General features: G+C 44.8%; 1 protein-coding gene across 1 annotated transcript in view; it reads right to left on the bottom strand.

Annotated features, from left to right (window-relative positions):
• Lamp1 (lysosome-associated membrane glycoprotein 1) overlaps positions 1 to 15,007 on the bottom strand; it is a 63,251-nt gene extending 48,244 nt beyond the window's left edge. The window contains exons 1-3 of the mRNA XM_037429262.2: positions 14,819 to 15,007; positions 13,947 to 14,164; positions 2,628 to 2,844 (exon numbers count right to left, since the gene is read on the bottom strand). Of these exons, the coding sequence (XP_037285159.2) occupies positions 2,628 to 2,844; positions 13,947 to 14,164; positions 14,819 to 14,864 (481 nt within the window). The 5' untranslated portion in view covers positions 14,865 to 15,007. The remainder of the gene's footprint in view (positions 1 to 2,627; positions 2,845 to 13,946; positions 14,165 to 14,818) is intronic.
• Positions 15,008 to 15,169: the final 162 nt, after the last annotated feature.

Here is a 15,169-nt window from a genome sequence, read left to right as displayed (position 1 = left end):
AGCAGCGGAGTAGCTCATCGCTTGTGGTTCGCAAGATGGTTCCGACGGCGTGGAATTCCCCAGTGCTTGCTGAACCTCCTCGCGGACGACGTCAATGAGGGAGGCGACTTGGGGCTGCGGCGTTGCTGGGAACAATTTCCTCAGTTCCTCGCGAACGATGGCGCGGATGGTCTCCCGCAAGTCTTCCGTCGCCAATCCAGGGGCGTTTACCGGGTTCACCGAAAGGGTGTTGAGTGGTCTATCGTATTGCCGCGAACACATATCCAAGTTCCTCTCGATCGTCGAACTCGGCGACGGTCTTAGGGGGGTTGCGGATGAGTCCAGCGAAGAGCTCTTGTTTAACTCCCCGCATCAGAAAGCGCACCTTCTCTTCTGCCATTTCGGGGTCAGCTCTCCGGAACAGCATCTTCATCTTCTCAGCGAACAGTACAACACCTTCGTTAGGGTGTTGCATTCCCGTCTCCAACAAAAGGGCGGCTCGTTCTTTCCGCACAACCGTAGCGAATATTTTGAGGAATTCGCTCTTAAAGACAGTCCAGTCTGTTAGGGAGGCTTCATGGTTCTCAAACCACGTTCGAGCTGCATTCTCTAAATAGAAGAAGACATCACGAAACGTTTCTTTGTCATCCCACCTGTTAAAGATGCGGATGCGCTCCAGCTTCTCCAGCCACTCTTCCGGGTCTTCACCAGGAGATCCTCGGAATGATGGGGGCTACGAGGTTGTTGCAGAACGACGGGAGGGTTGGTAGCGCTGGTCATGGTGCCTGCGTCAATCATCGTGGTTTTTACGTCTTTATTCCTCCTTTTATCCGGGAGCAGTTCAAACTCTGGTTGAAGGCCTTGCTGTCGGCGGCTGACACGAGTTGGGCGTGCTTGTCGTGTTGGGCTTGCTTGTCGGCTTGGCAATAGCTTAGGGTTCATGTACCCCGGCACCTCCACCAAATGTCACGCAGCAAAGCACGACGCAGTTGTCTATAAGGAAAACAAGTTTATTGGAGCGAACTTGTGCTCCCCTAACAACTGAAAGAATACACAGGCGGCGAAGCAGTGGTCGGCAAAACGACGTGCACGCTAGTGAGCGTCGGCGATCGAATGTCGCGACATTGGCTGTGCGGGAATTCATATCCCTCGGCGCGAAGGTTTCTTGAATAGTCGAATTGTATCGAGAACGTTGTTTGTTCGGAACGCTCGAAACGCTGTTCGATAGCGTTTGTTCGAAACGCTGTGAAAACAGTGATAGCACAGGCCGGCACAGCCAGGCCGAAAAAACAAAACACAAATAAACAAACCCAATGCATGGTTCGCGGCAATATATATATATACACACACACACACACACACACACACACACACACACATACATATATATACATATATATACACATATATACACATATATACACATATATACACATATATACACATATATACACATATATACACATATATACACATATATACACATATATATACATATATACATATATATACATATATACATATATATACATATATACATATATATACATATATACATATATATACATATATACACATATATACACATATATACACATATATACACATATATACACATATATACACATATATACACATATATACACATATACATATATACATATATATATATATATATATATGTTTATATATATATATATAACTCTTATTGCTTAAAACAGGTGAGTCACTTCTATCTTAGAAAAAAAGAATATCTCATCCAAAAATGTTTGAAATTATTTTGCGCCCATCGCTAAGCTAGAACCGTACAACATGGAAGACACATGAACACCTTGAACTATGGAAGGTACCTTAGTCCCAGAACAACTGCAGCTTGCAATCACTAACTCATATTATTCAACCATACTCAACTGGTATAAACACATAACCGCATTAAATAAAAAGCATCTTGGCGACTGCTTTTTATCTTGATAATAACTCACGACCCTGAATTTTTGTACAAAGTTCATTGTTGCATTTTATGTGTACGTGTAATGTTAACCTTTTTTTCTCTCTCCCTCCCCCTCTGACTTAAGATTGTATAATGCTGAGCACCAACAAAGTGTACCCTCAATCTTGATGAAGGCCACCCGACTCGAGGCCGAAACGTCGAAATAAACCACGTTGTGACCGCTCACTGAAAATTCATATATATATATATATTCTGAATCTCTCCACTACAGCGTCTCAATCATATGGTGGTTTTGGGACATTTAACCCCATATATCAATCAATCATTTTTACAGTACTTTTACTTACTCTCTTCCCCCAATATGCATGCAGAGAGGGGTAATCTCATGACTTGATAAGTCTGAGGACTCCCTCGAACAAAATTTCAGGCTACGCCCCTGCTCCTCTGTATTGACCTTGTCACTCTCCCCAGCTGTACCCCTCCTTGGAGAAGTGCACTATGAAAGTTTACAAGCACCTGCATTATAAGTGCACTTTCATCTTGGGGAACTGCACAATAAGCAGTGTACGTATACATGGGGTTCCATGAGAGGGTAAACATGAGACGAAAAAGACCGACTTAACTGGTCCTGCATTAAGTGGGTTACATTATAAATGGTCAACAGTTTACTATCTTGGGTGGATTGGCTATAACGCACCTGGCTTGACAGCACCTGGGAAGAGGTCTGTGGAGAAGAAAACTTCGACGAAGAGCTTGTGGAGGTACACAGTGCCATTCTTGGCAAACACCAGGGAGAGGATGTTGTTGTGGCCAAACAGCAGCACAAGGGTCTGCTCGCCAGACGAAGAAGTGCAGCTGCTGCGCACAGGGTCAACAACCGTCTCATTGTCCAGAGGCAGGACTGCTTCCTTCACCTGGAACCAAGCCAAGCACTTGAGAAACAAAATGACGTAGAAAAAAAAAGTCTGTCGGTTTGGACTATCAGTAACAACTAAGTGAGGTCATCTCTCTTTCAATGAGAAAAATTGGTAATTTTTTTACAAGTCTCTGGACCACTTTCAGCCTTGACAACCTTTCAGTTTATATCTGATAAATAATTCCTTTTTTTTTTGCAAGTACAAATAATATTTAAGCACACAGTGTGGCATATGGAATCATGCATAATTAACCCTAGCCAGAGGCATACATGCATGTGATCTGCTAGCAACCACAAAACTGTCAAAAACATGTATGTATGTCACTACATGTGCATTTAACTGTTCTGTTACCACAAGAAAATGGCTATTTTTCATGGCTCTGGAAGAAATCTTGCCAGTTAGCGAAGTACTCCAAGATGCATTGCAGCATACCAATTTATGCCTACGTGGAGGAGTGGCGAGGGTTGCGAGCTCGATACCTCTCATCCTCGTGTCACACCCTTTCAAAAAAAAAAAAAATTTCCTGAGCTCTTAATGAACAGATTGTCAAAATTTTCTCATCGGACACACTTCCACAGTAACTAATATTTATCGGGCCTGGTGAGTGGCTCTTCAGAAAAAAAACCTATTTTCCATTACTTCATCATGAAAGGCCAAACTTAAAGCACCATAAAAAAGAAGGCTTACATTTAAAAGAAAAAAGTATGTGCAAGCCATTCAACATCACCTAAATCATGCAGAGTAAACATGAGCATTGCTATTTTGACATGAGCAGTATTTTGAGCCATTCCACTGAGAAAACAATGATGAAGTCTGCATTACATTTGCCACATCAGTCAAATCTTTTCACAGAATATGCAAATTCAAATGTAGATCTGTTAGCGATCCGGAAATTTAGGGGTTCGTAAAAATGACAAAAAGGAGCAGCTAAAAAATATCGCAGGATATCCACAGGATGAAGGATGATGAGTGAGGGGAACATCCATCTGTCCATTCATCCATTTGTGTCCGCTGGTCTGTCCGTTCGTTGATCCGTCCATGCGTCTGCTCGTGCCTGATACTGCCGGTTATGCCTGATGCAGGACAAGGATAGACAGAGGAGCTTCGCCCCTAAAGAAATAGAATGGTGCAGTTTGTTTTTTTTCAAGGGCAACACAAATGTCACACTGCTCCAAATGAGTGCCAGTAACTTTTTCAAATGTTACTGTGTTCATATTAGTACTCCGAATTATGTGACGTATACAGGCACGAGTAATTGAATGCAATGTGCTATGTCCTGGGAGTACAGCTAACAGCCCCTTCCACATCATTAATATGCTTTTCTCCAGGACACCGGAAAACTGGGGCAAAGGTTGCTCATGCAGCGTTCTGTACGGGTTAGAACAAGGCCAAGAAATTTTCGTACACTGCTACATGTCCGCTCTTTTTTTTTTTTTTCACAATAGGGGTTGGTGCAAGGCACCAGTTTTCAGCTCGCTTGCAAAGTGCATTCTACTTGTCAAGGTTAAACCAGTGTGTACCTGTTGGTCTGGTGAAGGCACCATAATCCATCACTGGGACGACGCAACTAACGCAACTTGAATGAATGAATACGCTTTGAAACACGGCAGTTTCCTTCGGGTGAAGTGGAGGTCGAGAAGATTAACCCCTGTCCCTTGTTACCCGAGGCACCGGCATCGATAATGCCGGTGCCTCCGGTAACCACTCAAAGTCCTTGGACCCGGGCGGCATCACCATCGTCTTCTCCCCCCATTGTATGTAGTATTATGCTATGCCTAAAGACTCGAGGACGCACCTGCTTGTATGCAGTGCGGCACCTTGACATGGAGACGCGGATGGACAGCACTGCACAGGCTAGTAAAAGCTCCTTCGCATGTATAATGTTTTATGTTCCGTTGCTTTGGCGACCAACGTGTCAATGCTGCCATTCGCAGCACGTCGACTATGTGCGCGAAAAACACAGTAGGCGTTTCCAGCTCTAGTTGCCAACGTGCCATATCTGCATTTTCTGACCACGAAGTACATATTTCCCGCAATGCCTCGAAGGCTTCGGCAATGCATTTCTGTCTTGAAGCTGTGTAGTCCTGCCAACAGATATCTCCTGCAGTCAGCAAAGAGATAGGCGCACGGCTTTGTTACTTTATCAGGTTGATCATGTCTCGTGAGTGCCCTAATGGGAATATATTTTACAGCATGGTTTGAATGGACACTAAAGAGGAATAACGACTGGGTTTAGATTGACGAACTGCACTCTGAGAACTGTAATGCCATACGTTTCACTATCGCAAGTCAGTGGAGCAAATCAAGGCCGACGTTTCATTTTTAAATTCCGCGCCAAAATCTTTGCATGCGACGTACAAATTTCAAAATGTATTTAGTATTTTCGAAGCATTGGTTCGATAAAATTTTGAAACTTCGAAGTCTTTGGCACCTACACATTACAATGTACTTCATTTTGATCGATTGGAAGCTACCAGTAGACAAGTAGGGAATATGTGATGCCATGGTTTTGGTGCGGGGACCTCAAGCTGGCATCGCTGCCCTCATTTTCTTTTCGAGAGTTCTCTCGCTTCCCGAGCGTCGTGTCGTGATAAGAGTGGTGTTTTAAGGATTGTGCAATTGTACTTCAATACATGGAAAGCCAGTTTGCTCTTTAGTGTCCTTAAGCCTTTAACCACATTTATTTCGAGCCTCTCAACTATTTTTCAAAATGAACAGTTCCAATAAAATGATGTAGCAGTATACACCTTCCCTATATTTTTACTGCATTGTGTGCTCTTCCGCCCAAGGTTACCTGCATCTGTATCATGGGTAGCTCGCCGTGGTGTCCCTTTTAATATACGAACCAAACCAAGTCACTACTACGCATATGCACGGCCATGCTAACTGCAGTACAGTTGGTGAAAACTTCAGCTATTTTACGCATAGCGGCCACTGTCTCAGCACCACATTATAGAGCGAAATTTTACAAGAAATTGTTTCTTTGGCACGTGCTTTGGGGCATACACGTGTGCGTAACTCAACTGTAACGTAATTGAGTCGTACAGCAAAGATACACACAAAAAACTGCTACTCATGCATAATAGCTAAAGATTTGGCCGACTGTACATGCCATTGCCGAGACAGTGTACACAGTAAAACTGCGCCGCTAAAAAATCTTAGAGACCTGGAAATTGTATGCACGGTTACACGAGCATGCTAAAATGTTGCTCAAGGCGTGCTGACGAGCATAGGGTCATCAGGTCGCATGAATTGATTGATATGCGAGGTTTAAGCTCCCAAAACCACCGCACGATTATTGGGTCACATGAAGGCTGCGCCCCTTTAATGCATACTGATGTAGGCCTGTATTACATGTTCACCGAGTAATCTCATGCAAAGGAAAACTCCAAAAGTTATTCAAGATCAATGAAATTCACTGGGTACGTTCCCTTGCACATTCAAGTAATTTCTGCCAAATTGCATGCTGAGAGATGTGCTGATTGTCTTCAAATGAATTTTAAATATTGCCTCGAAACACTTACCTGGCTTGCCACAATTATTTTTTTATTCATATGTACCCTTTTTTTTATTCATATGTAAAAAAAGCTGTATTTTGAATTTGTGATCAATACATTTGGAAATATTATGAGGCATGTTTATTGGGGCTTCACGAAAGCAAGACTTACTGCAATAAAATTTATGAACATGTGAGAACAGTGACGACAGCTTGCGTTTTTCAAGAGGGAGTAATGAAAGAGACTGTTTAATATCTGTAATGCTGTAGTTGCAAGAATACTGCTTGGAGATACATCATGCCACTTTATTTTGTATTGATTGTACTTTATCAATGCATGCTCTATCTTTGGATGGACAAGTGCAATGTACCCTAGTATTTGGTGGTAGAGTTCGTTACGTGAAAGTTTTTCCAATAAATCCAAGTGCTTTTGATGCCTTACTAGTTAGGCTACATATGTGCTCTTTCCAAGATAGGTCAGATGATAAAGGAATTTCTAGATATTTAAACATGGATACTTTTCAATGAGAACAGCTTGAATTTCATTCATATTGGCTGCTCCGTTCTGTTTTATGTGCTCTTTCAAATATGTTCTTAGTCTCGGAAGTGTTGATTTGCATTTGCCATTGTTGACACCAAAGTACCAGTTTATTAAGGTCCAAACACCCAGCGTCAGCTCAACCCCCCAGGAGCCTCTTCCCCGGACACTGCAAAGCCACGCACGGCTAGGCGTGGGAGGGGGTCAAACCCCCGTTAGCTCTGGTCCTTGGTAAAAATAAATATAGCGTGACTGGCTTCGTGTAAATCCGTTATCAATTCAAACAGCTGAGTTTCACATGAACGACCGCGAAGGAAACCATGCAGACTATTGTAAAAAAATTGTTCTAATGGAAATATCACCACGGGGGACGATATGATATGGTCCAGTAATTCACAGCATGTGCTCGTTAGTGAAATGGCTTGTAGTTCGACACTAAGAATGAATCCCCGGATTTAAAAATGGAACACCACGGGCAGTTCTCCAGGTGTTGGTACGCATCTAGCATCTACCAATTGCTGAAAAATGACAACTAAAATGGGTATTATAATTTTGCCAATCTCAACAGGTTTCCACAGATGATATCTGGTCCAGAGCTGATCTAAGTGGAATGCGATCTATAGCAGCTTCTACACCCTCCCGAGTTATGTCCGTCATTGTAGAGTTCCTTTTCAAGAACTTGAGATTCTGTAGTATTTGTTCTGATACCACAATCCCACACATTGGTTCTACGCACACCCAGGAGCGGCTGCACATGTACCGTCGTCCACATGCTCCGAGTGTCCCGTTTCAACCTGCGAGTACTGTACATTCTTTTTTTCCTATTTATAAAGCTTTGGCAATACTCTGCGACGCCATGGCATGTAAACAGAAGTGATGCGGCCGATGGCATCGCTACTTTGGCCACTAGGCCTTCACTGTGCTGACAAGGAGAGGGCGGTAGTGTTTGGCACAACGTAACTAGATTATTCTTTCAGTTTGCAAACTGCGCCGCCACAGGTGTCACCCTTCTATGCACCACCACGAGGGGTGTGCTCGTTTTTTCACCGGTCTGACGAGGCTCACGGCTGTTAGGCGCACACCACCGACCATGCCAGCGAAGCAAAACAGCAGGTGCTTCTCCGTAGCGTGCAAGTATAGTGCAAGTGTGTTCCGTGGCAACCGCTACCATTGTGTGTCTCAGAGAGATCGACGACACTCTCGCAGTTTGTGCTCCCACGGCTGCTTACTGCGATATGGTGACAATTGACGTGTCTCACTTGCCGTCAGCTCTGTTGTGTTATCATGCCAGTTGTTAGCTGCATAGCTTTCATGCGTCATGTGATGGTTTTTCGATGTTATAAAACATGCTCCGCTGCTTTATCGCTGGTTGCCGAAGCGGCTACGACTCAACGAAATATGCGACCGAAAAAGGGCATTTGTTTCAAGCCAAAATGAGGCGGGTCTTCAACAGTGGCAACGAGCAATACCGAGATTCGATAAGGAACTATCTAGATCTTGAACTGTATGCGACCTCTACTTCCAGGAGGACAATATCTTGGACTAGGTGCACAATGTTCCCGGTGAAGTAGCTTTGATACCGCATGATGTAGTTTGAATACCGCGTGAAGAAAAGAGACTTCCAGTTTGTTGTGTTCAATAAATTGTATTCACTAGGACTTTGTTGAACTCATTGTACTTTGTATTTTATAGCCTTATAAGGGACGCACATTTATTGAATTCGTGTGCTACCTTTCCTTGGAAAAAAAAAAAATGTTCGGATCGTAAATTTGAGTTATCTGGATGGAACGAACAAGTTGTTCTAGGCTTTACACTTCCAATATCTCCAGCGGCATCAGATGAATGTGGTGTGTGCCTCATCATATAACCCTAACCAAGGTTATACGATTATGAGGCACGGCGTGTTCAAGAGCTTTGAAAAATTTAGCCACCTGTGGTTTCTTTAACGTGCACCTGAATTCAAGTGCATAGTCCTCCAGCATTTACCCTTGAGCCCACTGCAACGGTTTTTCAATATATATGGTTGAAATTTAAAAAACAAGAACACAATACCGCTAAAATAACACAATGCCCGCAATATTCAGGCATCGCACACGCATCTCTGCCATGTGGCACCGCATTAGCCAACTGGTGCTTTAATAGCCCACTCGTAATAACCTTAGTGTACCATCACGGAAAATAACTCCTGCAACGCCAAATTAACGGCAAGAACTCCGTTTAACACTGTGCATAAGATCCATTATGTCGTGGCGACCAGTCAAATGGCATCGGAAGCGCCACCTAGAGAGCGGGAAACGAAAGGGGCCGCGTTTCGCCGCCTCGTCCCAGCGGAATTTGCAAACCGAAGAAGAATCTAGTAACGGTTTGGCATGGGGAAGCTTCCTTCCTCTGTGGCGTTTTTGGTCGGCGCTTTCCGGGCCTGGCTTTCAGCTTTCATACTCTGCGCCGGCGGGACCAGGATAAGACTTTCGGTTTTTACCAAACAGTATGTCATATGTAAACAATGCGCTCTGTTGGGTTTTGGTTTCAGAACTGGCTTTTTGCTTGTTAAAAATTATTTTCGAATTTCCAGCACATTTCAGCTATTCGGTTCACGACAAGAGTCTCAGGAACATGGAAACCCCATTGCCTTGTCACGGTCGAAAAAGCAGAGTTGGCCTTTAATATCAAGAAACTAATACTAACGAAAAAATGTTGACCGAGTATGGCAATCAATGGTCATGTGGCCAACTAGATCGGTGTGTTCATATTTTTGCCAGTAGGGATAACACGGGTAATTTTTCAGAGATTTCAATGACGAAATGAAAATAAATCCACCTGACAAAAAAATTAGGGTTGCTCAATGCAGTTAACACATTTCATGTTCCGAGCAGTTGTTAGTCCCTTTGAAAGCACTTGTATCGACTCAAGATGCCAATTCACAACAGCTCAAGCGGACCTTTCTTCCTTCTAATAAATCTCATCTTTTACATTTTGATTTCTTTCTTCCACCTGATTAGTGCAGGCTATATCAATTAAGAACTAGAAAACCTCTGGCCCTTTGACTCAACCAACTTCAAGTTCGGCGAAGTATTACTAATCTGCCTCACCAAATTACTCAAAATCGCGGTACGTCATGCAGCACAGTTTCGCAGCTCAATCCATATTGCTTTTGCACACTAGGTACCCAGCCATCCTTAGCTGAAAAGCTAATAAAACAGATGAACAAGGCTCAGCAGAAAAGTAATGACTGCCCTGTTGTCATACCCTGTGTGCATTACATTTCCGATCAACTGAAGAAGACCTGCGAAAACTATCGTTGAAGTGATGTTTTTTGGCCCCGACTAAGCAGCAGCAGTTTCGCAGCTCAATTCAGATTGCTTTTGCACACTAGGTAACCAGCCATCCTTAGCTGAAAAGTTAATAAAACAGATGAACAAGGCTCAGCAGAAAAGTAATGACTGCCCTGTTGTCATACCCTGTGTGCATTACATTTCCGATCAACTGAAGAAGACCTGCGAAAACTATCGTCGAAGTGATGTTTTTTGGCCCCGACTAAGCAGCAGCAGTTTCGCAGCTTAATTCAGATTGCTTTTGCACACTAGGTAACCAGCCATCCTTAGCTGAAAAGTTAATAAAACAGATTAACAAGGCTCAGCAGAAAAGTAATGACTGCCCTGTTGTCATACCCTGTGTGCATTACATTTCCAATCAACTGAAGAAGACCTGCGAAAACTCGGGGACTAAGCAGCAGCGGCTTTACAAACGAGTCAGTTCCCTACAACTGTGCCACTGTTTGTTTAGGCACAAAATGCAGCTTGTGTTGTGGGGTTTCTTTACTGAATACCAATATCTCTGGTAACAGGTATGCAGGCCGCACAAGGTGCTGCCTTAATAGAAGGGCTTGAAGAGCCCTACAACAATGCGCACAAAGCAATCCAGGAACAGATTAGCATTTGCTATCAGGAGTGTGGACGTTCCTCCAAGTGCAGTCCAAGTGTTGCAAAAGCAACCATCGCAAACGACGCAAGGAATTGCAGAAACATGATACAGCAAGGGCTGGAATCTATGTGTCAGTACCCCTTCCTTGGCCTTATCCGATATTTAAGTGTTCTTCCAACAGAAAAACTGAAATAATTTGGAAAATCTAATTCTACACTGAAAACGTGACCGTTCTGATCAAAAGAGTATTTCACGTGTTTTTAAACAGCTGGCTGTATTTTTGGTGGATTCCCAATGTACGGCGGCTGCATGAGCCATGACGGAAGTGCATGCAGGGTGCATGTGTTCTCGTCTTCGTTCAATCCGCCCCCTCCTTTCATACCACTCTCCCCCTTCTACGCACACAAATAATCTGTTTTTTATCCCAGCTGAGAGCATTGCTCACTGCCAATGCTGTTCGTAGTGCTTCTGGGAACCATAGGGAGAGCCGAGTGGGTTGAGCAGATACTGCTGGCATGCGCCAATCTGACATTGTAAAGCCACCTAGCCTAGTTCACGGTATGGCCGCTGACTATGGTGCGAGAAAAAATCGTTTGAATCTGCCTTTTCATTTTTCCTGTGCTGCCCTTTGGCATTTCGGTAGGGGCTGAGAGAAGTAGCATGGCTAGAACGAAGGCCTCCGAGACAAGGAGTCATTTCGTGACTTTTCCGCTACGGAAGGGCGCATGCGCCCCAGCATTGTGGACAAGGCAGATTCATTACTTTCCTTTAGTTTCTGCCTGGAACAAATATTGTGTCAATCGATTTCAGCACTTAGTATATCTATCTGGCTGAAAATCTTAGTTGCACAAAATTCTCTTCAGTGTCTCTTTAATTGGGTAAACCACCTGTGAAACCTGTTTGCGACATTACAATGGTGTTGTCTTATCTTGGAGTTATGCTCTGGTGTTTTTTGCATGCTGGCACAAAATTATCCAATTTCAATAAAAATCAGCCGGCAGTATTGTGTTGGCCGGCTCGGCCATTCCAGTTCAAGTACAACAAACTTACTAGCCCAATTTTCAATACTTGTGAAACCTGTACTTCTGATGGCAACTTATGTGCACACAAGGCAAAGAAAAAACTGCACCTCTACTTTTTTCTATCTAAAAAAAAAATACTTGCATAACTGTACTCCCAGCGTACTGCTATATCATTTCAAAAGTATCAAAATGAAATATTTAGTCGAAACATTGCAGGAAAATGAAATAAACGTGAGGTACAGTCGAGTGCATAATTTTAGAGACCATGGGAGCACGTGCCGAGGCGCGTTGCTGCGCCTTCTGGCGGCTGCACGGCTCTGTCCAGGAGCGCCTACTGCGCACGCTCGTCCCATATCACCCGGCAGCCTGCTCTTTCGCTCGTTTCAACGGCGCGCATCTCGAAACGATGCGGACGGTGCAAGGTGTCACTTCTGTAGCCTCTGTGAAGAAAATGAAAAAAGCCGAGCGCTAATGTGACAACAACACATCATTTGCGAGTTTCGGCGTGCTGCACATAGTGCACGTTACTCCTAGGCGATCCACGGCGCGATCACATTTTGAATGTCGAGTTAGGCAATCAATAAGCTCAACCAGCAGTGTTGCCTTTTGCGCTCTCATTCGCCGAACGCACGTAGTAATACTCGGTCCAAATATGTGTCTATGAACATGCATGAAACCACCAAACGTCCAACAGCTGCAGAAAAGAGCCGAGGAAGAAAGGTGAAAACAAAGCATTTATCCTTAATAAACTGAGTTTATTAAGGCCGCTGCGGTGGCACAGTGGTTTCGATGCTTGGCTGCTGACCGGAAAGACTCATCTTCAAGTCTAGTCGTGCATGCCGTATTTCGATAGAGAGATACTTGAAACTAGTATACTGAATGGACGTTAAAGAACCCCGAATGAGTTAACATTCTTTTCTTTTTCTTTTTTCTGGCTTATAAGAATAAAACTATAGCGTTTCCTGGCTATTCATTCCGGTTGCGCGATATTCAGTGGTTTACTGCATACCACTGCACGCGCGATATTCACACCAAGAAATGGAGCTGGCATAACATCTCTGAGACTGAGCACAAAATTCATCACTGCAAGATGAGCATATCACGCACTTCCGTTTGAGAAAAGCTGAGAAACTGCATGTTTTCCGCGCTGCATCAAGGAAAAAAGCGTATTGCATGGTGCGCTCGAGCCATGCTATTACATTAGAGGCCTTTTCACTGCTATATTATCGCTCGGGAGTACCGGTGCTTGCACAGCGACTGCAGAAGTGGCACCTTGCGCAGTCTGCATCGTTTCGAGATGCACTCCGTTGAAACGAGTGAAAGGGCAGGGTGCCGAGTGATATGCGACGAGCGTGCGCAGTACGCGCTCCCGGACCGAGTCGTGCAGCCGCCAGAAGGCGCAGCGACGCTCCTCGGAATGCGCTCCCGTGGTCTCTAATATTATGCATTCGACTGTACATAGCACCTGAACCACATTGTGGAAGAGGCCACTTATTTCTCTTGCTACAATGACTCCTGTATACACTGCTTACTTCTCTTGCTACAATGTCTCCTGTATACACTGCGTACATATCATCACTGCTGTCCTACTGCGGCGGCCACATTGGTGAACAGCCACACTGTATGCAACAGCCATACTACGACAGTGCTTAGTACGACAGCTCAAGGAGCCACAATGCCCCGGTCAGTTTCTTTTCCCAAGCCATTTCATGTGCATGGCACTGCAGAGTAAGTAGTCACAAGGCATCTGTTAAATGCAGTGTGCTATTCTGAACCGACAGAAAAATGTGTTCTCGCTGTGAGGAAACGGTACGGCTGTGCAAAGGAGTGGATGCTAACATGCTCGGACTCTGAACAGACAACTTCAAACGTTTCTACCTTCCCAGAAGTGCCGCACAGCGACATTGTGAACCATTTGGCTTTCCCCACCAACCTTGTAAGCAAAATAAAGTCATAAGAGCATGGAACCACACAACTACTTTACCAGCCATCTCATATCTAGACCTCGATGTTGCAACTGGCATTTCAAGGCACGATGCGCTACTTGTTCCTACTGGGATACACCCCCCTTGTAACCGCAACTGTTCATACACGTGACTGTCACTGAAAATAGCACGCTCACCTGGCCGTCTTTTGTTGCGTAGACAACCTTGACTTGCATGGCTGCCTCAACCATGATGCAGGTGTGGTTGGTGCCTGGCACAGTTACATTGTAGCTGTTCACTGTGGCCTCCTTCGACGCTGCTGTCGGTGGCGAAGCCGTAGTCTTCGCCGCCGCCGCTGTGGTGCCTGCGGGGGCGGTCGTGTTTTGGCTGGAGTATGGCAGCGTCGCATTTTGCGCTGAAAAGAGATATGAGCAAAAACATGTACAGAGCATTCCAGTAATGTCATGACACTGGATAGCATGGAAACAGCTTTTGCCAACACACAGATAAAGCAGCGCGCTAGACGGATTTTAAGCAAACTTCTAATTAAAGGGTACGAGCAAGAAACCGCAATAAGGAGCCCAGTTGCGACAAACTCGCACAGACTCGCTGAGCAGTTGTGCGCAGCAAGTGTTGCAACAAATCACAAACTTTCCATGCGGAGTTTCCTTTGGTCGACAAAAACAGTTCACGCGAGGCACGGCCATTCTGTGTAATCCCGTTACAACTCTACTTCCAGGGTTCATTATCACTCTAACTTAGATCACTCCTGAACAAGGAATGGGGGCGGCACACGCCAAATCTGCCGCCACGTGACCGCCAATCAGATAGCGCACAGCACCGAGAAGCACTACCACAATGTGGAAGCGCGGTGTACCGAGTAAAAATACTGCGAACAACGCCCCACGAGCCTCCATGCAGGCATGAGCAAAGTGCGCACTGTCCGACACAACGCGCGTCAGCTGACTGACTCGCCCTTGTCGCGTCCGTTCGTTTAGGGATACCGGGCGAAAAACGGAGGCTAGACGGCAGCTAGCGCACTACACTGCGATGCGGGTACAGTGCTCACCTGAAACAAACGCGAGGCAGGCGGCGAAGGCGACAGTCCACTTCATAGTTTCTCGTGGGGGCTAGCGACACTTAGCGATGACTCACGGCGACTACCGCAACGCTCACACTACGTACAGTTCAACCAGCACTGACCAAGGCTACTGACACTACTGACTAGCTGCGACCCTGCCAGAGAACATATGATCGCGGCTGTTGTTTCACAATGGTGTCACACCCCCCTTTCCTGCGGTGGCGCATGATTGCGTCATTTGTGCGTCTTTTAATGAGAAGAACGCCACATAAACAATTTACAAAATAAAACAAAAAATAATAACACAACTATGCTTAACTAAATTTTTCTTCCACGTCG

The sequence above is a fragment of the Rhipicephalus microplus genome, chromosome 1 (genome assembly GCF_043290135.1).
Source record: "Rhipicephalus microplus isolate Deutch F79 chromosome 1, USDA_Rmic, whole genome shotgun sequence".
Classification (NCBI taxonomy): Eukaryota; Metazoa; Arthropoda; class Arachnida; order Ixodida; family Ixodidae; genus Rhipicephalus; species Rhipicephalus microplus.
The sequence above is the reverse complement of the archived record's forward strand: the minus strand, read 5'-3'. Positions and strand labels throughout refer to the sequence as shown.